General features: G+C 39.8%; 1 protein-coding gene across 2 annotated transcripts in view; it reads left to right on the top strand.

Moving 5' to 3' along the window:
* The window catches only part of LOC106919606 (SLIT-ROBO Rho GTPase-activating protein 3-like), a 37,195-nt gene that overhangs the window by 8,373 nt on the left and 3,401 nt on the right, over positions 1-25,421 (top strand). Inside the window, exons 2-23 of one of the 2 annotated variants that reach the window (XM_014990089.2) lie at positions 3,120-3,435; positions 9,559-9,730; positions 9,854-10,016; positions 12,772-12,834; positions 12,934-13,107; positions 13,322-13,450; positions 14,084-14,305; positions 15,136-15,237; positions 15,363-15,551; positions 15,631-15,715; positions 16,637-16,664; positions 17,061-17,160; positions 18,425-18,485; positions 18,647-18,724; positions 20,725-20,853; positions 21,148-21,253; positions 21,358-21,585; positions 22,528-22,583; positions 22,691-22,862; positions 23,370-23,462; positions 23,738-23,848; positions 25,275-25,377. In XM_014990089.2, the coding sequence (XP_014845575.2) occupies positions 3,366-3,435; positions 9,559-9,730; positions 9,854-10,016; positions 12,772-12,834; positions 12,934-13,107; positions 13,322-13,450; positions 14,084-14,305; positions 15,136-15,237; positions 15,363-15,551; positions 15,631-15,715; positions 16,637-16,664; positions 17,061-17,160; positions 18,425-18,485; positions 18,647-18,724; positions 20,725-20,853; positions 21,148-21,253; positions 21,358-21,585; positions 22,528-22,583; positions 22,691-22,862; positions 23,370-23,462; positions 23,738-23,848; positions 25,275-25,377 (2,634 nt within the window). In that variant the 5' untranslated portion in view covers positions 3,120-3,365. The remainder of the gene's footprint in view (positions 1-3,119; positions 3,436-9,558; positions 9,731-9,853; positions 10,017-12,771; positions 12,835-12,933; positions 13,108-13,321; positions 13,451-14,083; positions 14,306-15,135; positions 15,238-15,362; positions 15,552-15,630; positions 15,716-16,636; positions 16,665-17,060; positions 17,161-18,424; positions 18,486-18,646; positions 18,725-20,724; positions 20,854-21,147; positions 21,254-21,357; positions 21,586-22,527; positions 22,584-22,690; positions 22,863-23,369; positions 23,463-23,737; positions 23,849-25,274; positions 25,378-25,421) is intronic. The other variant, XM_014990091.2, reaches the window with a different exon arrangement.

The raw sequence follows: 25,421 nt of genomic DNA, 5'->3' as shown, positions 1-25,421 counted from the left end.
AAAGCTGCTCTCCAATAACCTCCATTTCTCCGTCCTCACTGGCCTTTTTTGCTTGGAGCTGTTTCTTTTCCCTCCTCCTGATCTCTTTCTCCCACAACCCCCTCCTATTTCTTTCTCAGATCATTTACTTCCGCTTTGTTCTTTGCAGATTAGGGTCGCATGCTGACGAAGCCCCTCCACGGATTTCGGGAGTCTCGGGGCCTCACCGCCTCATTCGCAGAAATCTCTTTTGCGCGTATTTGTGCCGCTTCTGCATTTACTCTCCACTTCTGAAACTGTCGCTGAAACATGTCTGACTCACATCCACCGCACTGTCCTAGAAGAGGAAACGAGAGTACAGTTCATGGAGCACTTAAAGAAAAGGTGGTTGACTCCAGCTATGTGAGGCTGACGTTTGAGGCCATCTTTGTTTTCCACTTTCTTGCTGGATCGCTTCAGTGTTCCTTCCTGGACTTACAGCAGACGACTCTGAACCTGTTTGTTGCAGGGGATGGTTTGGTTTGGTTTGGTTGTCCAAATCCTGCTTTAGAATCAGCAATACACTTTGACACCCATGACACGCTGAGACACAGGATGTGAGAAGTGAAAATGTCTGTTTGCTTTGAAGCTTGTGTATTTATGTCTGTGCTTATGTGTTAATTCTAAAAGAAAGACCAACTCAAAGCACACATTGTCAGTCTTTAAAAATAACAAACCTTTTACAACAAACCTGTCATCTCGTCCTGGCTGGGACTTCATTCATGCAGTCTGAGGTACATGTGTGGATTTCACTGAGGATTTCCTCATATGGTCCAGAAACGTTGATGTTGCATGTCTTCTCTTCCCAAATTGTTTTCAAGTGTGAATTTATACACACCTATGCTTCTGTTAAATAGACATGTGAAAGTGAGGCTGAAAAGGGAATGATGTAAAGATTGTGGTTGACAGCTGGTTAGGGTTGATTCACCGGTCTCACACAGCCTGACTGTCATTGTTTTTGTTGAGGCCAAATGCGGATAGGCTACAATAGTCAAGTTTTCAAAGTAAACCACAACCCGATGATTGTAACTAGAAGAAAATGTCCACGGTCACTAGATTTACTTTCATAAGACGAGCATTAAAGCTTACGCTACAATGCTCAGATAGATAAAGCTATGGAAAGAGCTTTATCAAGTTGAGATGGAAAACTTTACTTAAAATTGCTTTGGTTTATTTAAAATGCAATGGAAATAGGGAGGGAAAAAAGTACAAAGGAGAAAATAGAAAGGAAGAGAGGTGGGTTGAAAAGGAAAGAGGGAAACACAAAGTCTGCTTCTACACATGCAGAAAGAGAGAGAGAGAAAACATAACAACACCGTCACTTAAAAGCACACAGTTCTAATTAAAACAAGATGTATTTAGTAGCAACCACAGTCCAAGACAGAATGTAGATGATTCAGGGGAGCCCAGGCCAGACCAATTAACCTTGTATGTTTTTCGACTGGAAGTCAGAGAACCCACACAGGAACATGGAGAACATGCAAACTACATGCAGAAAGACCGCAGGTAAGAATTCAAACCCAGGACTTTTTTGCTGCAAGGCAACCAACTGCTTCACAGTGCAGCCTTTGAGTTAAATTGGTACAATGTAAATAAACTAAATTGTATTGAGGCCTGCTTGGTGGTTGGTTACACCCCACTGTCCTATTGGTCTCTGTGTCGCCCCATGAAAGACTGATGAACTGTCCCACATATACACCACTGCACTGCTGGAGATAGCACTCCTCCCCCATTGACCCTGCAAGAATATAGTGAATTGCTGAATGATGTTAAAGCTGAACAGAAATTTGCAGAAGAAAGTATGATAGCTGTTGGTACTGTCGTAATACCCCAAACGTAGCAGGAGGAATAGGATTGTTTTTGTTTAAGTGTGTCTGCTATTGATTTGATTTTCCTCAGTTTTTGTGCTACAAAATTTTACTTTAACAAGGAAAAGTGAAAGAACAAGTACTACGTATTAGGGGCACAACAGTTTATCAGCGCTGATTTTCTTAATCTTGGGAGATTGGATCTCGGCCGATACTTTCATGTGAAGTCGATGTTATCCACCGATCTTGTCTACCTCAGCAAATGTCTAAATATCAACCACTGTTTCTACTGTGGGAGGTTTGACTGACAGACCAGCCCACCAGGTCATGTCTGCACATATCCACTTGACAATAGTTGCCCCACTGTTGCCAACTCATCAACTTTCTTTGTTATATTTATATTTCTGACAAAACAAATAAGTATCAGACAAAATGGGAATCAGAAGGTCAGTTGTTTTAAAAATTGGTAATCGACCAGAAAACTATATTCGGTAAGTTTAATTGTTGCATAAAAAAAAAAAAACAATTTTATAAAATTTAGCTTGAATTTTGCAAATACACATTTATGTTTACAATCATTTCATAGCTTATAGTTGCTTGGAAATGTTTAAACTGATGCCAGTTCATTAAAGCGGTGGGGCTGCTACTAACCCAGGATGACCCAGAGTAGATCATTAATGAATTAAAACCATCATTTGAAAATGAGAAAGAGGCCACCACAGGACTTATGATGTGTTAATGTATTCCACATAAAGGTCATCTGTCTTCCAAGAGTCATTCCTTAGTCACAGAAAACTTCTTTTTTTTTTCACTCCGAGAATCATATTTCACTCTGATTCAATTTTTGTGTCATTAATGGAGTAATGTGCTAAAACCACAGGCAAATCAGACCAAAGGCATGTTTGTTTCAGGCTCTTTGGTTGATAATTCTCTCATCTTACGTCCCAATAATACTAATTCCCAGATTTTTTTGAAGTGTTGCTTTGCTTTGACGGGCATCCCCAGCCACCGACCTCGAGGCGGCGAATGCCCTTTTTATTACTGCCGTTATTCATCACCTCTCATCTCCTCCATCCCCCCATGCTTCATTTTCATCACTCTGCTCTCTTACTGTCTTTGCCGTCTCTCTTCCCTGGTGTCACTGTCCCTTTCCTTTCTTGTCACCCTGATCTCATTTGCCCTCTTCCTCTGACTCTTTTTCTCCACTCTGATCTGAGTAACCCCCTGGGTCCCTTGCGGCCCCTCTCGTCAGCTCTGTCTTTAATCACACTCTCTGTTTCTTCTTCTTCTCAGGCCCATTCACCTATGGATCAGGGACCCCCACCACCCTGGAATTCCATGGACAAATCGACCCTGCTGAGAACCGTCTATCGACCCTGATGCCGATGCACCGCTTGGAGCTGTAGAGCAAGAAGGCAAAAGAGGGAGGGAGCCCAAGGGGGCCAACGGGAAAAGGTCAAAGACTACAGGGCTGCAGCAGAAGCTGAGGTTGAGGAACAAGGGCTTTGGGAGGGAAGGTCAAGGGTTGGCGGATCAAAGATGATGACTTCACATGGAAAGCTGAGGAGGGAGAAGGGCAGCCTGGCGGAGTACGAATCGCAAATGAAAGGTAAGTGTCTGCATACATGCACCTCTCCCCATGCATGAGTGCATTAACGACGCAGTGATACGTGATTGTATGCATCCATGTAGATCCTTGTATGCAGGAGAGTTAGCGCTCCTGCAAACAAATGCAGCTGACATGGAGCTGAAAGTGAAAGGGGCAGTATTATGTATTTTCTAGGAACATAGTGCCATTTTATAATACAATCAAATAACTATGTTAACTTCAGTTGTTAAAAAAAGCTATTTATATCAAATATGACTTAGAAAAAACTTTACCTTCCAATTTAACGCCTTGAAATTAGGGCTCTGATTTTTTAAAAACTCCTGCTCTTTATGAAACTCCGCCTTCAGGAAGGCAGAGCAGAATGGCTGCTCTTTTAACCCTTTAACAACATTTTAAGCTCAGCAGGTGTTTGCTAATTGCTGCTGGCTAGTCTGAAGGAGCGGGGGATAGGGGAAGGTTGGGATGGGAGGGCTGCTCTGTGAGGCAGAAACTGGGAAGCTAGGTCTCTTTGGAGGAGCTGTGCCTTGAAGGCGGGGCTAGGTTCTCCCAGGCGATTTGCAGAGCTGGATGGTTGTCATGGTAGATTAAACAATTGCTCAAACATGCATGAAAGAATCAAGCCAACACTCCAGGTGTGTTTTTGATGAAGAAATAACTTGATATAAAGCTCAAAAACGTAGATTTTACATAATACTGCCCCTTTAAAACAACTTTTGTCTGGTAATTTTGCAACTTTATTCTGTGTTAAAAAGCTTGTCCTGGCGATATGAGGCAAACGCATAACAACAGCTTGTTTATGTTTGCTACAGTCTGGAATGTGCGTGTCGCAGCCGGCTGCCTCTCTGTACTGTACTACAACGGGGGGTATTTATAACTAGTTGGGGCATGCCATAGCAATGCATAGGGAGAGCAGTGACTGACCTGCGAAGCAGGTCAGTCACTGCCTCCATGCATTGCATGGCAGGCACCTATTAATCTACACCCAATAGAACGCCTGGATATTATTATTATTATAACAACTTCTTCCATTACCGTTAATGCGGCTCGTACCGCTGCGTGCCCACCCACAAAAGTGGTATCAAAACGTGTGTCTCGATCCCGGCATTGGAGCTATTATTTTTATTGGGGATCGGAGTTACGACGGCGACGTAAAAAGCGAAAAACGAGCGAAATTTCCAACTGCCGAAACCTTAGAGTGTAACTGAAACCAACTGCCGCTTTTTAGAGTGAGAAAAAGAGTGGAATTTTGACCCCAAAATAATTTTGAAATTGCTCTCATGGGTGCAAAAATTGCTCTATTGGTATGAAAGTTGGTCATGACATTGATACGTATGCCTGCTCCGGTAAAATGTTTTCAAAATTTCCCTAGGGCTTACGGTTTTCGGTCCAGGTGCTTCAGAGCAAAGTTTTGGGACAGGGTAACTGACGTTCCTCCCCAGTGTTTTACATATATTTCTGAAAAATCTCTGAGCTCAACGCACACCATTTTTCTCTCATCACTGCAATTACTGTGATTGAGCTACAGATATGAATCGCGGTACTAAATGAGACGAAAAATAGCCCTCTCATATGCTTCAAACGGTTTTTGGATCGGGCTTACGGATCCCGAACGGGAAGCAGTTGTTCGGACTGCTTTTTTCATTAAAACTGACTGGGTGTCTCATAAAGATAGATAAAGTCTCTGACACACACGCAGGGCAGTTTCATCACCATAGCAACAGAATGCAGAGATAGGGAGAACTGCTGGTTGGACTACAAAGACTCTGTAGTTCTAAATATGGCGGAACACTTTAATACAGAGGGCAGAGCAGAAGGTCAGAACTACAACATGGCGGAACACTCAATTATTACAGAGGAGGCCTCAGCTGGCAGTTCGAACTACTTCCTGTTTTGGGCATTATACAGGTAGATTAACCAAACCACTGTTACACATTGGATTAGTGTGGTTATGAAAATTAAGTTTACTGAAAGTTTCAAAATAAAACTCTGAAAATTGCACTGACAAAAGTGCATCGCCGTAGGCGATGCAAAAATGAAAATCTTTTTTTTAATGTTTTTTTTTCTCAGGATAGTGAACTGCCTTGCGCAGCAAGGCAGTTCATTAACATTAGCATTTCATGGTTGTCTCAAAGATAGAAATCCTTCCCCAGCTTTCTGTCTCACACACAGCAGTTGGCTGAGGGCCAATCGCTATAGCAACAGAATCCAGAGAAAGGAACTGCCATAACTGTAGTTCTATCTATGGCAAAGACTCAGTTAAAACAGAGGCCTGAGCAGCATGTCAGAACTACAACATGGCGGAACACTCAATTATTACAGAGGAGGAGTTGGCTGGTATTCTGAACTACTTGTGCTTTGAGCATCATATAACTGATTTAACCTGATCACTATTACACATGAAATTAGTGTGACCATTTCAAATGAAGCTTATTGAAAATTTTCAAAATAAAAGCCTTGACAATTTTTACATCATGTAATTGCTCTTTTTTGTGTTAGAAAACCGTTTTAACCAAACCACTGTTACACATGGGATTAGTGTTGCCATTTCAAATGAAGCTTACTGAAAGTTTCAAAATAAAAGCCTGCATACTCCCCTCACGTCAGTGCACCGACGCAGGCGGTGCAAAAATATTCTTCTTCTTTTATGTTTGCAGCAAGGCAGTTCATTAACATCAGCACAAACATTAGCATTTCACTGCCACCCACTAGTGCACTTCCTTGCACGCATTAGCATTTTAACTAAAATAAGCTTTTAGCCAATTTATTTACTTATTAGCCATGTTTAGAATACTGATTGGACTGAGTCAATGGGTGACAACATGGTGGTGATACCCCACATTCTGCTGATACCATTCATGCTATTATTAGCATTTTGGCTAATTTTACCGTATGCAACATACTGAATGGTACAAGTACAGCTTAGTCCACATGCTTCTGACTCTCCACAGGTTATTGACTACATTGAAGCTTTCTTTAGCATTAATGCTAATTTTTTGCATCAGAACGCTTGATTAAAAACCGACGGGCACACTTTGGCATGCCCCTTAAAATTTCTGCGGAATTTTCTAGTATTAGCAATGTTGTCTCCTCACATCGAGTCAGCCTGGAGCAGTGTACTCAGAGCTAGAGGGGAAGAAAAGAGTAAAGAGGAGGAGGGGCGATAAATGAGTAGGAGAGGAGGATGATTAAGGGATGAGAAGAGAAAAAGTAGAAAGTAAGGAGGGAGAAACAGAATGAGGGGTGAAGGATCAAATTGAAAGCAGTGACATCTCAGACAGCAATGTTTGTCGAAGTTATTTTATATTAAAATTGCAGCGTAGTGGATCTGCTGTGTTTGCTTACAAGCTTGTGCATATAATGTCACGTTATGCTGGATTACTGCAGGCGATGATCCATAAATTGCAAAGTAGACTGAAACACACCTCTCAGAGACACCATTTTATTCTGAATTTTTACACAAAGAAGAGTCTTTCATTATTCAAGAATAAGACAGTGCTAACAGTGCCTTGGGGGTTTATGTGATTCAATGGGGGCACTGCTAGCTAAAAGGTCAATTATGCTAACCATGAAGCACTAATCAAAAAACATTAGTTCTGCTAATGCTAAGGCACAACATAAACACTGTGTTTAGTGGAAGCTAATGCTAAAGCGCTCTTCAATTCAAATTATCTGCCCTTCAAAGACTTCAACCCCTGAGCACCAATTTAATTTTGACCTCGTAATGTACATTTTCTATAATGCCATTTGATACTGTATTCATGTTTGTCTTGATTTTTAGTGTTTATGTTTAATTTGTTCCTGTGTCCTGTTTGAAATGACGTTAGTGGGGAGAAAGAAAAAGAACACAGGAGAGGAGAGGAGAGGAGAGGAGAGGAGAGGAGAGGAGAGGAGAGGAGAGGAGAGGAGAGGAGAGGAGAGGAGAGGAGAGGAGAGGAGAGGAGAGGAGAGGAGAGGAGAACTGCTGTGTAAACAGTCACTTCAAAATAACTAGTTGAAGAATTGTAGAAAGTCAATAACCTAAACCTCAAAGTTGTCAAATTTTATTCTATTGAAAGTTTACAAAAGAGATCAGGTAAATTGGAGCGTCAGAATGTAAGTGAAAAAATGTGCTTAGGGGATGCAAAGTTTGCTAAACATTTCAAAGTTAAGAAATGCACTAATAGTGCTGAACAAAAAAATAGCAATTAGCACATTAGTGGAAGTGTGTCCAAAACTATGACAGACCAACACAAAGTAGCAAGGTAATTTGGAACTCTAACACTGCACAAAACATTTAAACATTGCTGTTAGCATCATGGTGTTGGGATGCTATTCTTTAACAAGGACTTTGAAGCTGTTCAGAACTAAATACAGGATTTCCTGCAGTCTTCACAAAGTCTTCTGTGGTTGAATAGCTGCTAACTCAATCACATTATGACATAGAGGAGATAGCAATGTTTTATATATCTTAAAAACTGGTAGAACTTTGTGTTCAGTATTCAGTGTCATCAGGCACTGATATCCTGATAAAGTTCTGCTAAATTTTCCTACAAAAGCAACATACAGACGCTTGTAAAGCCCAGTTCTTTCATTGAGGAATGCATATAAAACGGTAAATCTGCTCTTTTTTCATGAAGTTGCTGGCAGTGGAACTCTGTTAACTGCACTACATATTAAGGTTATTAACAAAATCATCATGCTATTGTAGTTTCACTCAGCTTTGCTTCTAAGGAAGCAGAGTGTTCTCACACCATTTGGAATACTGCCCAGTATCACTTTCCTCTGTTTTCGACGGTCTTTTAGTGTTTTCCTCTTGACATTTATTTCTTTTTAGTCCAGTTCTTGCACATCACTGTTTGTGATAGATCTCCTCAGGATGTGCAAATCTCTGAAGACTTGACTTGTGGCAGACAGAGAAGCATGGGAAGGATTTTAAAAATAATCAACTGTAGCAGACTGTTTCTGAGAAGTAAAAAAAATTAAAAGCTGAGCAAAGGCCTGACTTGAAACTTGAGAGATGCATTTTTCATAGATATAAATAAAGAAATGGGAACTTGTACTATTCAACTGTGTAAGGGTAAATTTAAAATAGATACTTCGCTAATGCTTGTCAAGTCTGTCTAACTAAGTTTGCCCTTTGATTGGTCACAATTATTTTGTCCCAATCAAGATTTCTTTTTTCTCAGATACATTGAATGTTAAGAATTTGGCGATACCTATGGCCAAATCAGTCAAAATTAATGCCATGGTGCTAAATGCAGTTCAACTTAAGCGTACTCAGCCCCCTTATGGATTTCTTAGCTAGAAAACTAATTTTAATGTCAAAGATAACCTGTGTACAAAATGTAGTTTTAAAAAGATGATTTCATTTATTAAGGGAGAAAAGCTACTGAAACGTAATTGCCCCCTAAACATATTAACAGACTGTTTAACAGGGCATGAAGTAGCTGCCTTTCCATTAAATACAAAATTGCACAAATTGAAATTACAAAAATTAAATTGTTTAATGGAAACACATCAATTCTAAAAAAAAAAAACACGTTTTTCGACAAAAAGTTTTTGCATTAGGATGAGGTAGTTTTTTTACGTCACACAAATCATGTGATGAACAGCCGGATTTTACTACTGGTGGAAATGACCAAGAAGATGAGAGGAAGTGGTAGGAGGATGATGGTTTGTTTTGGGGGTGTGGTGGGGATTGGGAGATGGTTTCGGTCAACCTGCACTGAATTATGACTATATCTCATGTAACTGTTTACATTCTTCACTGGCATGATTTTGAATTACTTGTCACAAGGACAAGCTTATTCACATGTGATTTAATGTAATCTCTTAGTTAATTGCAAAATTGTGTTTTTCCGAAATTAGCAGAATAAAGATTTGCACACATATGTAATTGAAAAGCAGCTGGTATGTATCTTTTATTAGTAAAGAATGTATATTAAAATCTAACACACTGTAAATAAGCATATTTATAACTAGTATTAGCTGTTTATATTTTTAGTTTAATGGAAAGACTAATGACACCTCTTGTTTCAAAATAGCATCCTATCTCTGTTCACTGTGTTTTCACATGCCAGCATGCTTCCAGGGTCATTAATATGTATTTATTCTGTCTTTCTCTCTGTCTCTCTGACTTACCAGACTTGCGGGCCCAGCTGACAGACCAGATAAAGATTTTAGACTCCCAGGTGGAGGTGAAGCAGCAGCAGCTCTCAGACCTGTCTGAGTTTCTCAGGCGCCGAGGAGACATCGAGACTGAATATGCAAGAGCCCTCGACAAACTAACCGAGAGGTTCACTCACAAGACTAAAAAGTAAGGGATGAGGTTGCCTTTCTGGTTTCCGGAGAACAACCTATTGCGCCTGTTTCGTGTTGTCAAACAGGCGTCCATTTAAAGGACGGGGCAGTGATCATGTTATTGTCCATCCATCCGCAGGAAGGAGCAGTGGGGTCAGTCTGTGTGTCAGGTCTGGTCCGTTCTGCTGACTCAGACCCGTCTGGAGAGCCGGGAACACGCGGCGCTGGGGGACACCTGCTTCAACACGCTCACATTGAGCCTGACACACAGTGCCGAGGACGCACACCGCCTGCACAAAAAGGTGAAAGCAACGTCCGCCATCGCATACGCAACTTTACGGAACAGCAGAGCTCCAAGAGCTTCTTCGTCTACCTTTGTTCATTTGTTCCAGTAGTGAGATCAGCAGCCTCATTCGTTTATAAAGTCCACAGGACACTGTTTGAAATTACTGCTTGTCAATGACGTTCTCTGAATCTTTTTTGCACTTTGAAATTTGAGCTGAATCTTAATTAGGTTTCAAGAGTTGTTTTATAGCAACTGAGAGTTTTTTTTTATTTTGGACCAACCCCAATCAGAAGCCTTTCACCTTCTAAACTCTGAGACATTATTGCAACTAATCAAAAAAAAAAAAAAAAAAATGGTGCACAACCTTAAAAACAATAATACAATACTGACTCCTTTTAGAAAGATTACACAATACCTCAATTATTTTTCTCAAAAGAAATATACTTCTTTGAAAATGTATTCTTTACTTTTCATGATTAAAAATAACATCAAAGTAAGCCAAACCCAAGTAAGGTAAAAGAAAATGCCTCAAAGCAATTGGATATCTTTGCAAAACAACAGTCATCTTTTCCTTCCATAAGTCGGTCTTTCTTCAGTTATAGTAATAAATATGAGTGGAATTCTTTTTAAATTCTTTTGTACACAAGACTTCAAACTTTTAAAATTTAAATGAATTAATTTTGAGTTACAGAAAATATGATTATCACTATTAATTAGGTTAAAATTAAAATTATGACTTTATTTCATGACTATGCTCTGAGGTCTGAGTGTCAGTTCTGAGCTCTACTCTGGTTCTCTCACGCACAGATGTGGCTTAGAAGGAGATCTGAGCCTCAGACAAAGATGAGGTGACCAACTGGGCTTCTCCTTATCTATTCTTCCTTTGTAAATGTCATAGCAAAGGTTGGAAAAACAGTTTGTATTTGAAAAAATAAAAAACAAATGTACTATCTAGTTAGTCAAGGAGAGAGAGGGCAGGTTGTTTCACATGTTAAACATATAATTTATAGACACATGAGATCTGAAAAGTTTTCAGAACTCCCACATTGTCCGTGTACTCTCACAGACAATGTGGAGTCCGTGAGAGTACGGACTCCACATTGTCCGTACAATATGGACAATTGTACGGACAATTGTTTGTTGTCTTTCTGGTGTGAAAGTGCCTTTAGATTACATCCATAATTTGAGGTTATGAATCTGAAGGTAAACTGGAAACAAAATGTAGCAAGAATATGTTTTTGAGTGTTTTGTTTTTTGTTAATTACTACATGCAGTATATTTCATATTTGTGGGAAACAGAAACTGCATTTCTCATTTGCACTGACATAGGCTAGATGTTGGAATGTATAACATGGACTTCTGCTTCCAACTTTGACTTGATGAGTAATTAAAGACACAGTTTTAGTTTTTAAATCCTGCATTCAGTTCTGCAGAGGACATAAATATACTGCTGTGCTCTGGAGCATAAGTCATTGTATTATTTATGAGAAAATGTCCTAGCCAAAAGTAGAATTGGGCAAGAGGAATATGCTGGGATAAATAAGTCGCCTTCCCTTTTCTCTGCAGAAGAAACCCAGTTGTTTCTTTGGCATTGAAATTGTCCCTTTAATATTCAAGTAAACCAAATCACAATATGTGCCCTATATCAGTTCAACTGAGCTATCTTAAATGTTGCTGATGCAAAGAAACTAATTTAGACATGCATATTTTCTATATTTGTGCTTCCACATTGCCAATGTCTAGCAGCTGCTGTAACAAATATTTCTTAAATTATTAACTGACATATAATGTGTCAGAAAAAAACACTCACGGACTCAGACACCAAATTCTTTTTCAAAGAGGCTGCTCTTCTTTCTTACATCATTAGCTCGTCTGGATACATGTGCCTACATTCATCTCTTAGGATAGGAGCTACTTGCTACATTAGCTTTGTAAAGACCTTGCTACTCTCCTACTGAACATTAATACCACTTGACTCATTGCTAAAGGAACTTATGGTGGCTAAGAATATCAGTTGCTAACGCAGCACCTCAGCAAGAGTAAAGAAAGCACAAACTGCTCCCTTGCTGTAGCCGCTAGCAGTGCTGCGATGCTAATACTAGCTTACGTGAACAATGGGAGATTTAGCTCCCGCTGAGGTATTTTTATTTCTGTCTTTTTCAGTAACTGTTTCTCTGTACTTTTTTACGAGCGTTTCCTTTTCAGGAAATAATGTTGTTGTCTTTATTTACAGTATAGCTGTAAAGGTTTTGTTGAGGTAAATTGCTGCATCAGACTTAAGTTATAACTTTCTAGTGTTATCCATATTTTAGGCTAATACAATATTTTTTTCACTTATACTGTACTGCCAGTTGCAACTTCTGTTTTGTTTCATTAGCTTCATTAGCTACAGCAGAAAACGGATGTGTAATATTATTTTAGTCTTAGTTTACACAAGTCAAAACTTTGGGATGACTGAAAAAGCCCATCAAAGTCACTGACTTAGTTAACTGGCCAAAGGGTGTTGAAAAAATAATTTTGAACTGTGCAAATATAACCCACAGTGCCACACTCAGCATTGTGTATAAGGCACCATTTATAACCAGAATAAATACTAAGAATATAACACTTACTGGAAATCTATCAAAACATTTTAGAAAATCACAGACAGACAAAATGACAGACAAGAACACAAAAATAAAAATCTAGCTGGCCACTATAAATGTGTCTTAATATTGACACATACACTTTTCACATTTTCCGTTAACAATCTACACTTGTGCACATCGCAGAGCAAAGAGGTGGGAATCCAGATGCAGGATGAGCTGCTAAAGGTCACCACTGAACTGCAGACGGTACGTAACACCAGTTATTAGATGGCGTGTGCAGACGGAGTTCATAATCTGGCACGTTAAAAGGACAACACTCTTGATTTTGCTGTTCTGCATTTCAAGGCTCTGAAGACCTACAACCAGTACCACACAGACTGCCTGACAGCTGAGGGAAAACTGAAGGAAGCCGAGCGTCTGGAAGAAAGGCACACTGGGAAGTCGGCCGAGCTCGGCCCCGGCCAACTGGCAGGGCAGCGGCGGAGCTCCGTCAAGAAGATGGAACGGTTGATGGAGAAGGTGAATGTGAACGTCTGTTGGAACAGAAACAGTGAACAAAACCACAGGAAGTCTTGAAGTGAGGTTACTGCAGCGGAAACCACTTCCTTTTCCTCTTTGAGCTAAATGAGTTCAGGTGTTTTCAACATCTGCAAATGGAAATTTCTGCTGAGTTTTAAAAGTGAGTTTCCTGAGTTTTTTAAAAATGTGATTTTTCATGTGTTTGTGTGAACAGAGACATGGAAAAATGCAGGAGACCCAGCTGAAGTGTACAAAGGCACGAAATGACTACCTGTTGAATCTAGCTGCGGCTAATGCAGCCATGAACAAATACTACCTGCAGGATGTCAGCACTCTCATTGACGTAAGGAACATTTCTGGGGATTTTGAAAACTACTCAGAAGTTTGTTTGCTTTCAAGTGCAGTTATGCTGCTGTTATGATGAAGGGTTAGGTTTGTGGTCATTTATGTTGAAGTTTTGTAAATAATAAGCTCTATCAATTTAGTTTTTCTTTGGGTAGTTAGAATATAATGAAGTTAGTTTGGAGCCAAAATCTGTAATGACTTTTTACATTTGGAATTGTTAAGATGGCATTAGTAACTTTTATACGCTTTCATTAATTTAAGAGATTAAAGGGTGTGGAGATGTCTTTTGTTTACCAAATGTCCGGCGTGACCATTTTTTGAACGTGTAGGGTCAGATTAAGTTAGCTTTCGTTTCCATCTAAGTTGCACAACATTTTTAGTTATTGATTTGTCTATATTTTTGTTTGAAATAAATTACATATAATCATCAAATTATCAGAAGTTCATCCAAAAAACAAATCATCTGTTGTCACCCAAAAAAAAAACAACCTTTCACTACCCACGGCCATTTTTGGAATAGTTTTTGGTTTTTGGATCTTAGAAAGCAGTAACAGTTAGTACATAGCAAAGATTTCTCAAAAACCTTTCACAAGTCCTACATAATCTTCTCTTTGCTTGTTTCTCCTGGCAGTGCTGTGACCTTGGTTTCCATCTGTCCGTGGAGAGAGTGATGAAGTGCTACCTGGCCAGCAGGTGGCGCATTCAGAAGACGGAGGAGACCGGGCTGAAGCAGCTGGAAACTGCTGTGACATCCCTGGACCAGAGTGGAGACAGGGATGCGTTGCTACAACAACATGATGCCGCCTTCTGCCTTCCGTTCAGATTCAACTATCACCCACATGAGGGTGACCAGGTACTGTGACTCTTTGTTGCTATGGTGTCCAGTGCCAAGATGAAACATCCTGGATGTCCAACATGAGTTAAAAGTATTTCAACCCACTTGAGGGTTTTCACTTTTAGTTGCGTTTGAGCCACAAGGTTCAGTGTAGAAGCATGGTTGTGAAATGGAAGTAAAACGATTCATGAATTTCAACACTTTACGGATGAAAATCTTAAAAGTGTGGTGTGCTTTTGAATTCAACTGACTCAAACCTTTGAAGAAATCTTTTATGGGTGAGTCTCGTCAGACTGCAGATTTTGCTGATTTCTTTCCAACACTGAACCCTTTGAATACATGAAAATGCTGTCATCTAAACCATGGATGTCCAAACCTTTATCACGTGGGCCAAAATCATCAGCTCAAAAGTACTTGCAGATCTAAAAAAAATATTTTTAAAAACTAAAATCTCAAATGGGATTGCTTTTTTTCTTTTCAGCTACTCAACAATAAATTAAGCATAAACTATTCAGGAGGGGGGCGATGAATACAAATGCACAACATAGTTTTCTGTTTACGCTTCACAGTAATGTGATATGCTAACTATATTTCATAAAGTAATTTAGAAATATATGGAAGTCTGTGGAGATGCTCAATGGTCCTACAGTCCTAAATTTGACTTTTGACTGTCCTCAGAGGTATTAGCATGTTTTTGTGTGCTAAAGTTGTTTTTTCCTCTTTTGCCCTGTAAACTGAGCACATATTGCCCAATGATGGCTGGAAATGGATCTAAAGGATTCCTCTAACCAAACCAAACCAAACAAGCCTTATTTTTTGGGTCACATTATTTTTTTGTAACTTTTTAGGTGTGCGAGGTGAGTGCGGAGAGCCAGGTAAGGTATGAGCTCGAAACCAGGTTCCAGCAGCTTCAGTCTCGACTCGCCGCCGTCACCTTGGAAACTGAGGAGGTCAGTTAATACTGTGTTTTTTGCGTTATGAACAGCATCACTGCAGGCAATTTGTGTTTTTTGATTAAGAATTGCTCGATGGAAACACAGAAAACACAACTCGATCACTCCTTCCGTCTTTTCAGATTAGTAAAACGCTTAAAGCCACTCTTGCTGCCTTGCTGGAGTCCATGTGTGACAGCGAGTGCAACCCCTCCCCCGACGTGTCTGCCAGCCTATCACACGAGCCGCCTGGAGGAATCACAACCATGGCGAAACTCTCCCTCGCCAAGCGTCGAGCCAATCAGCAGGAGACAGAGACTTACTACTTAACAGTGAGTTGGACACATTTCACTACCCCTTTTTTTTGAGTGATCTAGTTGTTGATATCTCTCTTTTTTATTATTCATTTAGAAAGTAAAAGAATTCCTCAACAGCAGCTCTCTGGCCTCCAAACTTCAAGCCAAACACGATCTTCTACAAGATGCCATACAGAAAGGTGCTCTTCATATATTTGTGCAGCATATTAGAAGCAGCTTAAACCCAACATTGCTAATAATCAGTGTGGAGAATTGTGCAAAAGCATTACCAAGAATCTGTCTGTTTTCATGAGGCCCTTCAGGCTAACAGAGCATGATGGGCAGAAATGATGAAATAGCTGAACACTAATGGTTTTTACACAGTTCTGTGGAAAATTTATGTGAAACAAAAGATCATGACTAATCTTTCCTCTCATGGTGTTTCATCCTGTTTTAAAGTTATTTTTACTGTGCCAGTACATGACTAAGCTGCACTCTCCCTTGGAAACGGCTTGATTTTGATGGTGGTAGAATCAAGCAGTCCACCACTGCTTATTGAATTATTTATAAATATATGTATATTGATATATATTGATATGTCACAGAATATAAAATTTTTATTTTTTTCATTTTAGGTCTCAGTCAAATTCCAACATTTTCCGTAAAATCTGACAATTAAAGTTATTTTACAAAGAGGAGGGCATAAATGTTTCTGTTTCTACAAATAGGAACATTTCAGCTGTAATTGCATCAAATAGTGATTCAACAAACTGTTGAATCACGGGACATACTTTTGGTTTTATTTCTAAATATTTATTTCTAGAAATAAACTCATATGTGATGTTTCTTCCACTTTATTATTGCTTCTCGCCCAGATTTTTTCCTTTTTCCATAAAATTTCACTCAAATTTTAAAAATGTAAAAATTTATTGAATTATTTTAAAAATTAAAAATAATTATCGAACTTTGTGCTCATTAATGTGACAAAGTGTAAAAAAAAAAGTACATTGAGAGTGAGATTGTAATTGCTTAGGAACTTTACTACCATTCCTATTGCATCGGTTTACTTCTACACTTGTTAGTCTTCCATGTTTCACACTTCTTCTGTATCTTCCTTCCAGCGGAAGCTGTGGACAGCGACCCCTCCAGGTAAATGGGCTCCATGCGCATGTTCAAAAAAAAAAAAAAAAGTGTGCCTGAGAGAGGACAGCTGAGAAGTCGAGGGGAGGGGCAGAGGAAAGACATGGAGCAAATTTTTAAAAATTGATCATCATAACAGTAAAAATAAATACAATATTACAATGCATAAGTATTTATTTATTCTCAATTTCTTCATTATATTTTACTTCCAATCATTATAATTGTCAGAAACACTTTCAGAAAAACTGGGAAAACTGTGGATACATGCCACTTTTCTAAAAATTTCAAGAAAGTTAATTGGAAGGACAAAGTACATAAATTAGTGGTGTTTAAAAAACATTTGCACAGATCTGTTAGACATCATTACGTCTTGATTACCAGCATTTCATTTGTTATATTTCCCAGAATGCAATGTACAACTCGGTCAGTCCGGGTTCGGAAGTCCAGGCCAGTTTCCCAATTCTGCCACACACTCTTCACCACAGACATACTCTCCTACATAGAGGTAACACACTCCGACGGCGCGCACACATGCTTTACTGCCCCCCCTTTTTTTTTCAGTTTGCTGCATTGCTGCTCAGCCCTCCAAAATAAAATCACAGAGAAAATCCCAGTGCTGAAGAACTGAAGGTGGACGTGCACGCTGCCGTCATGTGTGCCATCATGCTTACAGCTTATTGCTGCCTTTCTCTCCTTTCAATCCAAACTCCTCTTATCTTCCACCACAACCCCCCCCGCCACCCCTTCACTTATGAAAAGGATTTGAAACGCTGCCCTCTTTGCTTCCTCCTCTCGACTACTCTATGAAGTGTACGTGTGTGTACATGTGTGTGCCTCTTCCCACTGCCTTTAAATCTTTACTTTCCATATTCTCATTTTCTCTCTCTCTCTCTCTCTCTCTCTCTTAATCTCTCTCTGTCTCTCTCTCTGTCTCTCTCTTTTCTAATCTCTGCTTTTTTTCTGTGTCCCTGCTTTGCTGTTGGCATGGTGCAGAAGAAGAAGGAGAATGTCTCGGACCCAGGTACACAGCCACAGCCATGTCTTGCGTGTCGCTTCTGTCAGCCGTTTTTGGAGTTCAAATCCTACGGAGAAAGTTTTAAGCCAAAATCAACGGCGGTGTAGGAAGGCACAGAAAATGTCTCCCTCAAGAACTCCTTATGACTAGAAAGATTTGAACTGTGACTGAATATTAGGGCTAAGAGATTGTCTTTTTTTGGGGGGGTAATTACAAGCATAAAGACATCATATTATGACACTAAAGTCATTATATTAGTAGGATAAAGCCATATTATTACCAGAAGAAAGACATAAAATTAGTAGAGTGTTGCTTTGATTCTTTCCTGCATATTTGGGAAATGCTTTCATTTCCATAGCAACCATTCAACTGTGCAAAACACCCGCTTGGACCTAGCACTGCCTTCAAGACACAGCTCCTCCTCTGAGCTGCAGTTCACAAGCTAATGAGCTTCAGCCTCACAGACTCCCCCACTCAGCTCCTTCAGACTAGCCAACAGCAATTAGTACCTGCTTGAACTGCGCATCAGCTGACCTCATTATACAAGCTACTTCTCAATGCAACACTGGTTAAAATGTTAATAGAGGAAAAATACTATTGGATAATAGCAGCATTATGTCACCCTTCTGCTTCAACTTCCTCCTGTTTCTTTGCTGTTTTTGCTTCATTTTTGTTACACATTTTAACATTTCCTTCTCCTCTATATTTGACTGTATCTTCACTCTCCATCTGCATGCCTATCTTTCCTCTCCAGAGCTCTGGGCAGCAGATTCCTGTGGTGGTTGAGAGCTGCATTCGTTTCATAAATCTCCATGGTGAGTCAGTTTTTCTGCTACAGCAGGCAGACAGAGGGAGAGAAAGAGCTTTGGATGATGGGGTTCATGAGTAGGTGGAACTGCTCTTAGCTTGGGTACATGTCCGTCCAGACCTTTAGCTTCAGTGAATATAGACTTTGATGTCAGGGTGTGTGTTGCAGGCCTCCACCATGAAGGTATTTTCAGAGTGCCTGGTTCCCAGAGGGAGGTGAACCTCATCAGAGATGCATTTGAGAGAGGTAAGTGATCCAACCAGTCCACCACAGGACACACAGTAAACAACCGTGCACACATTTATACCAAAGGGCAATGTAGAGAGACTGGTTATCCTAACGCTCATGCTTTTGGACCATGGAAGGAAGTCAAGGAACCCTAAGAGAACTGACGTATGCACAGGGAAAGCATGGAAACTCCATGCAGAAAGACCCCAGGCTGGGACTTCTTCTTGCATTGACATAGAACCTTGCAAAATATTTTATACACATTGAACTTTTTCACTTTTTGTCAAACAGCAACCACAAACGGGTATTTTATCGAGACTTGGTGTGATAGACCAAACATAAAGAAGCACATAATTGTGAACCTTTTGCATTCACTTAGCCAGAATTGTAGATTAAGGGAGCATTCACAGAAAGTTTGGTTCATCAGGGGAGGTGTGAATGTGTAATCGAATTGTGATGCAGACCAAAAAAGCAAACTCTGGTCAGCCTAAAGACCTAGGTTTGGTTTGGGTTGAAGGGAACGCTGGTGAGGTTTGAATGCTTATGAGGATGCAAGCGAACCGGAGATCGCTCCAAAAGTAGGAAGTGGACTATAGTTCAGAGCATTCTGGGTAAATACAACCAAAACAGATAGGTCTAGTCTAGCGCTAGCAGGAGAAATGGCTTGTGACCTTTTGCCAGAGAAAAGATTACAAGCCGCTACAATCTGACGTCACTCCATTTTTGTTTGTAAAGAAAGAAGTTGTGCGCAGTGCCCTTATTAGAGGTTTTTGTGTGGTTTACTACAGTGGTTTTTGGTGCAGCGCCACCACAGACGAAGAGGAGAACAAGTTTTTCAAAGAGTTTGGTTTGTTTGACAAAATGCAGTGTGAAAGTGAACCACACCAGCTGAAAATGTATGTAACAAATGTTGCAACTTTGGTACCCAATCAAACGGAGTCCACAAGACTGTCAGGTGTGAAAACTCTCTTAGACTGACTTCTTTGCTTAATAACTCAAGCCCGCTTGAGAATGTCTCTGAAAAGCAATGTTTAAGTCCTGTCACTAAATTAACTCCCAATATATTTAGCTCTGGACTTTGAATAATTCTAACACATGAATCTACTTTTACCTAAACTACCACATTGAAGCTTTGGCTGTGTGTTTAGTACTGTTGCCCTTCAAATTTCACCATGTACTCTTATTGCTCCACAATTATGCTCTACTTTAAATTTATTATTGCAGCTTAACAAAATGTGGCATAAGGGCTATAAATTTACCAGCACCATATATTATTTTTAAGCCTAGTCCACACATAGCAGGATATCTGGGAAAATGAACACATTTATATGTGGGTTGGTCTTTGATCAACATGGAAAGTCTGTTTAATATTAGTAAAAACATTTATTTATGAAGAAATCCTCAGATTTGAGCTTAGATTTGAGAAAACTCCATATTTGTGTTGCCGTGTGTACATGAGAAAACAGAGATTTAGGGTCTCTTGATTACAGTCTGTGACAAATAATACGCCAACATATCCACATACTTGCTTTGACATGACTCCCAATTGGCATAGTCTTGTGTTTCATTAACTTTGTATTCTGATACAATATTCAAAAGTAGTTCAACCAATGAACTACTTTTGGTTGTTCATTGGTTGAACAACAGATGAACCCCCATGGTGCCAAGTCGTGGTTGTTTTGAAGCAATCTGATTGGCTGACGTAGGTTTTAGCTTTGCGCTACACTGCCCCCTATGGGTTTGGTATGTTCAAAACACACAGTCATGTATTTGTGCTGGTTCATGTGGATGGAAACTTTTCTGAAACCGATCCCCTTGTCTGCAGTATTATTTTTTTCAAACGATGTGGTGGAGACATTCGATTTTATAACGACCTGGCTACGTGTGTAGCTTTCAAAGCCCATACATGTTTCCAGGCCTCGGTCACATCGTAGAAGTGAGCTGGTTTTTAGACTTGTTTAGGCTTTCTTGTCATAACGAGCAATCTTTTTTTCCCATGCACTTCTAATTTCCTGCAGGGGAGGATCCTCTGTCAGACAGTGAGTGTGACCTGGACTCTGTGGCCGGCGTGCTGAAGCTGTACTTCAGGGGGCTTGAGCCTCCTCTGTTCCCCTACGAAAGCTACTCTTCGCTGCTGGAATGTGTCCGTAAGATGCCTTTATGACCTCAATGTCTTTGTTTTGGTGGTACCTGTTTTCAAACCACGCAACAGCTTGCACTCACAGATATCTGCTTTCAAAGCCCATACAGTCGTGATACAAAAACTTTGTTCTTGAGCTGAATATTACTTACATTTTTTTAAGTGACCATCTCACACGGATAGTCATTAATTTAAGTCATATTTTCTGGGGTTTCTGGCTCTCAGCAAAGCTGTAACTTAATAAGACATAACAATCTTTTGTCAACACATTTCTCATCTGATTCCTCCTCATGTTGCCCAGAAATTGAAGATGAGACTGAGAAAGCTGCCCAGATTAGAGCCATTTTTTCTACTTTCCCACGGCCTCTCCTCATCGTGATGCGATACCTTTTCGCTTTCCTCAACCAGTAAGCTGAATCCGAGTTTTGGATGTTCTCCTCTTACTAATATCCACCAATGTTTTGAAACTACTGGTCACTGTGCTTGGGTTTGTTTTTTTTTTTGGTCACAGCGTGTCTCAGTACAGTGACGAGAACATGATGCAGCCCTACAACTTGGCTGTTTGCTTCGGTCCGAGCCTGCTGAGGGGGATGGAATCTGACGACGCCGTTGCTAGGCAACCACAGGTCAATGATCTTGTTAAAACCATGATCCTTCAGCATGACAGCATCTTCCCCGGCCAATCGGAACTGCCAGGTCCGGTCTACGAGAAGCACATGACACTGGAGCAGGAGTACTGGTGAGCCCTGAGTGACAATATGACAATGGGTCGTCGCTCTGCATTTTAAAACAGAGAAAAATCCCCAACTTTTGTTTGATTTTACAAGTCTTCGTTTCACACATCAGTACCTGCTTTAAAGGATGTGTCCAACTTAGAATATTTCTCTCAAGTTTAATTAGTTCATATAGTGTGCTTTTTTTATTACTGTATAATTTATGTGTAGTGTAACATAATCCAGTTCAGGCTTGATTGATTTAAGTATTTTAGTATTTAATTTGATCAAACACATTGTAAACTCATTTAAAAAACTAACTCTTTCGTGTTATAAGGTAAATGGACTGACCACTGTAAGTGAAAAATTTGTGTATGGATTATCTGATTGCATATCATCCGTTTAATCCTCTCCTATTGTCTTTGCTTCCACAAACTGTTTTATAATGGCAACATTTTCAAAGCAGCTGCTCTCACTCACATTTTTTAATACTTTCACCAACAGAAAAGACTAAAAGTGGTCCATGTAATTAACTACCAGTGAATGGTATCTGCCTCCCTGGCTACAGTTTTGTTATTTTATTTTGAAGTTAGAGACACTGAGTTGAACTGTTCCAAATGTATAGAGCAGCTTTCCTCTCTGTCCCTTTTTCATAGTTCATCATCTTAAAACAAAATTTCACACTGAAGCTAAAAGGCATATTGGTGGCACTCACATGCTTTGTGTACATACAAATAAGCTTGTTACTCACTTAAGCTGAACACAAGCCTGCAGCTTCTCAACTATGTGTGCTGTGCCAAAATGGAGAAATCACTACGTCATTCTTTCTAATTCTACGCCTTGCGTGTGGTGCTGCATAATCACATTGTCACAAGTTAGGACTGTGGTGTTGTAGTTCTGGTTTCCGTCTCAACCAGTAGAGGAATTGAGTTTGACCACCTACTTTCTATTTTTCTGCTTGTGTGCAGTGAACCAATCACAGAGGAGGGAGACGGAGAGACGGAGCATCTGCCCAGTGAGGACGGTTGGTGCACACGCTAACAGCACGCCAGGCATCAAAAGAGCTTCCACATAGATGCAACACAAATGATTATCTCAATCAAATTTGTTGTGATTTCTTTTGTCCTGTAGAGTGGGAGGCAGTAGCTTTGTTTGACTACGCAGCCAGATCTCCAGCAGAGCTTTCCTTCAAGCAGGGAGATCCTATTATCCTTTACAGCAAGGCCTCGTGTGATTGGTGGAGAGGCGAAGTTGGAGGAGTTAAGGGTCTAGTCCCACACAAGTACATCAGCATACTTGAAGTGTAAGTGATCTTTATGTGTCAACAATTCTGGCTGGCTTTGCAAAGATGATATTTGATAAAAGAGATTGTGTTTCCGCACGGCATTTAATGTGAACCATTTGAAAAGCTGGTAACCTACATGTGCCAGGGCAGCTTCACTTTAGTGGAGAGATACTGGAGATGGAGATGGCATCCTAAATGCTTGATTGGGTTGCATTTGGCATAAAAGTAGTCAGGTTAATAAAATATAAAGCAGTGTTTGTATGACCTTCAAGCTGCTGGGTGTGTGTGTGCAGGTTTAGACTGTAGCATTTCCAATCACATTGTTCTTGTCACACAAGTATATTTACTTTATTTACTTGGTCAGTTTTTATCCCACTCTCTCAAACTTTTGTTGTTTCATCTTTTTCTCATAAAACATGAAATAATATGCTTTTCATATATATATATATATATATATATATATATATATATATATATATATATATATATATATATATATATATCCCTCTGCTTCTCCTCCTCTAGGTCAGAGCGAGGGAAAAGAGATGAAGGTAGAGTAGGCGGAGGCAGCACTGGAAACCTATCAGCAGAAGACCCACATACGGAAAACACAACAAGGTATGCACACGAATGCAAAATACTCATGCTCAAGCACACACACCCTCACTCAAACACACCTATGAATGCAATCACAGACAGCTTAACAGTTGTAATGTGAATAGATTTGTCAAATCAAGGAATCTGAGGCTGACCAAAACTCTTACACAGACAAAAAAATTTGCAAAATGAAGAACACCTTCAGTTCTCATCATTGTACATCCATACAAGTCTTCAAGCCTACAAACGCTAGCAGACACTAACCAAAGTCTTACCATTTTGGCGTGTCTCGACAGGATGCGGGTAAACAGCGATAGTGCTTCGTTGCCAGGGAGACAGAGAGGAAGTGAGGGGAGCCCGAGTCAAAAACCACAAGCTTCCCCTGCCACAAGACAACAAATACCAGTGTAAGACTGCACACCTCAGGCACACACCAAACTCTGCGTGTGCTTAGCACGGTTCAAATATTTGCAGAAGGATGACACTGAGATAGATTCAAGTGAATTCAGAGAGAAAAAAACAAAGTCAAGACATTTAGCCAATTTGGTCAGACTCAGTCACATCTGTGCAAAGCAACAGAGTGTGCCAGGATTACATAACAGCCTGAATTTAAGTGGATAGGACAAAGCAGAGCATCAATCTAACAACGGCCGGCGCAGGATGTAAGAAAAGGTGGAGCCAACCTCTGTCCACTCTGTTCACAAACTACAGAGTCACAGATGTGACCTGAAATACCACACAGATTACTGGATGAAAAGGCAGAGGGCAGGAATGGTAAACTGGATTAAGTGTAGACTGTGTTGTAATTTCTAGTTTGACCACGTGGTGGCAGAGATGTCTTACCGTCATGACTCCAGACAAAATGAGCATTTAGAATTACATGAATTTGAGGATTTGGGATTCATTTGTTAAATTACATTCAGATGGTAGTCGTTTGACAGGTTTTGAAGGTCATTCTAAGTCATAGTGAACCTTATTAACCATTGTAAGATGGTAAGTTTGCGTTTTATCAAAAAGTACTTCTGTTTTTTTTGTTGTTGTACCTCAACATTAAACTAAACAAGTAATATTTTAATTAAGCAAATAGATTTGTGAGAATTTTTTATGGGACAGTGATGTCTTAATCATTGTAGATTTAAAAACTTTAAATATTTGTTAATGTATATGTTTGATTTATTAAATGAATGGCCTCCTGCTTAGAAATTCTTTTAGAAAAAATTAGAAAGTATTCTCTTCTCATTACCGCTAACTAAAAAGTTAGCTACTTAAACCTAAAGCACTAATTAGTTCCATTAGCACTAAAGCACTCTGCCAACATTTTAGTTAGTGGAAGCTAATGCTAAAGTTGTAAAATGCTAAAGGTTGATAACCACCATGTCACAAGGAGAATGTGAGGAGGCTCTAAACAATTCATATTTTTGCATACATTTGTTTAATTAATACCTCCTGATTGCACACTTATTTGCTCAATAAAGTTTATTCACCCACTTCGAAATAAGAGCATGAATATAAACACCAAACTCTGAAGAATCTCTTAACCTTCATCAACCAAAACTTTGACACAGATGTTAAATTGTATTCAGCTGAAAGTTGCCAAGTAAAGTAATGCTGTAGAATTTATCTGGAAAACTTAATTTAGAAGAAGCTAACAGTGCTAAATGCTTTTAAAGTTAGCAAATATGCTAATGCGCTAAACAAACAAAATTAGCTCCTCTATTAGTGAATTAACTCTTGGCTGCTGCTCCTCTCAATGTTAGATTCAGCACTCAAAGAACAAACAGACGAGAAGCTCTGTGCTGTGATGACTTGGGTTATTTTTCACCTCTCCTCCAGGTCTCAGGAACGGAGACACACTTTGGACACTGTAAGGCAGGCCAGCTGCAGAATCCCAGACAAGCCTCCATTTGTTACAGCAGAAAGACCAACAGTTGACAAGGTAATTGTCCTGCTAAGCTAGATGCTATCAACATCTACATCCTG

This window comes from Poecilia mexicana, unplaced genomic scaffold (genome assembly GCF_051168715.1).
Source record: "Poecilia mexicana isolate PSO_F unplaced genomic scaffold, ASM5116871v1 scaffold_7, whole genome shotgun sequence".
NCBI lineage: Eukaryota > Metazoa > Chordata > Actinopteri > Cyprinodontiformes > Poeciliidae > Poecilia > Poecilia mexicana.
Note: the sequence above shows the minus strand (reverse complement) of the source record. Positions and strands in the feature narration are given on the sequence as shown.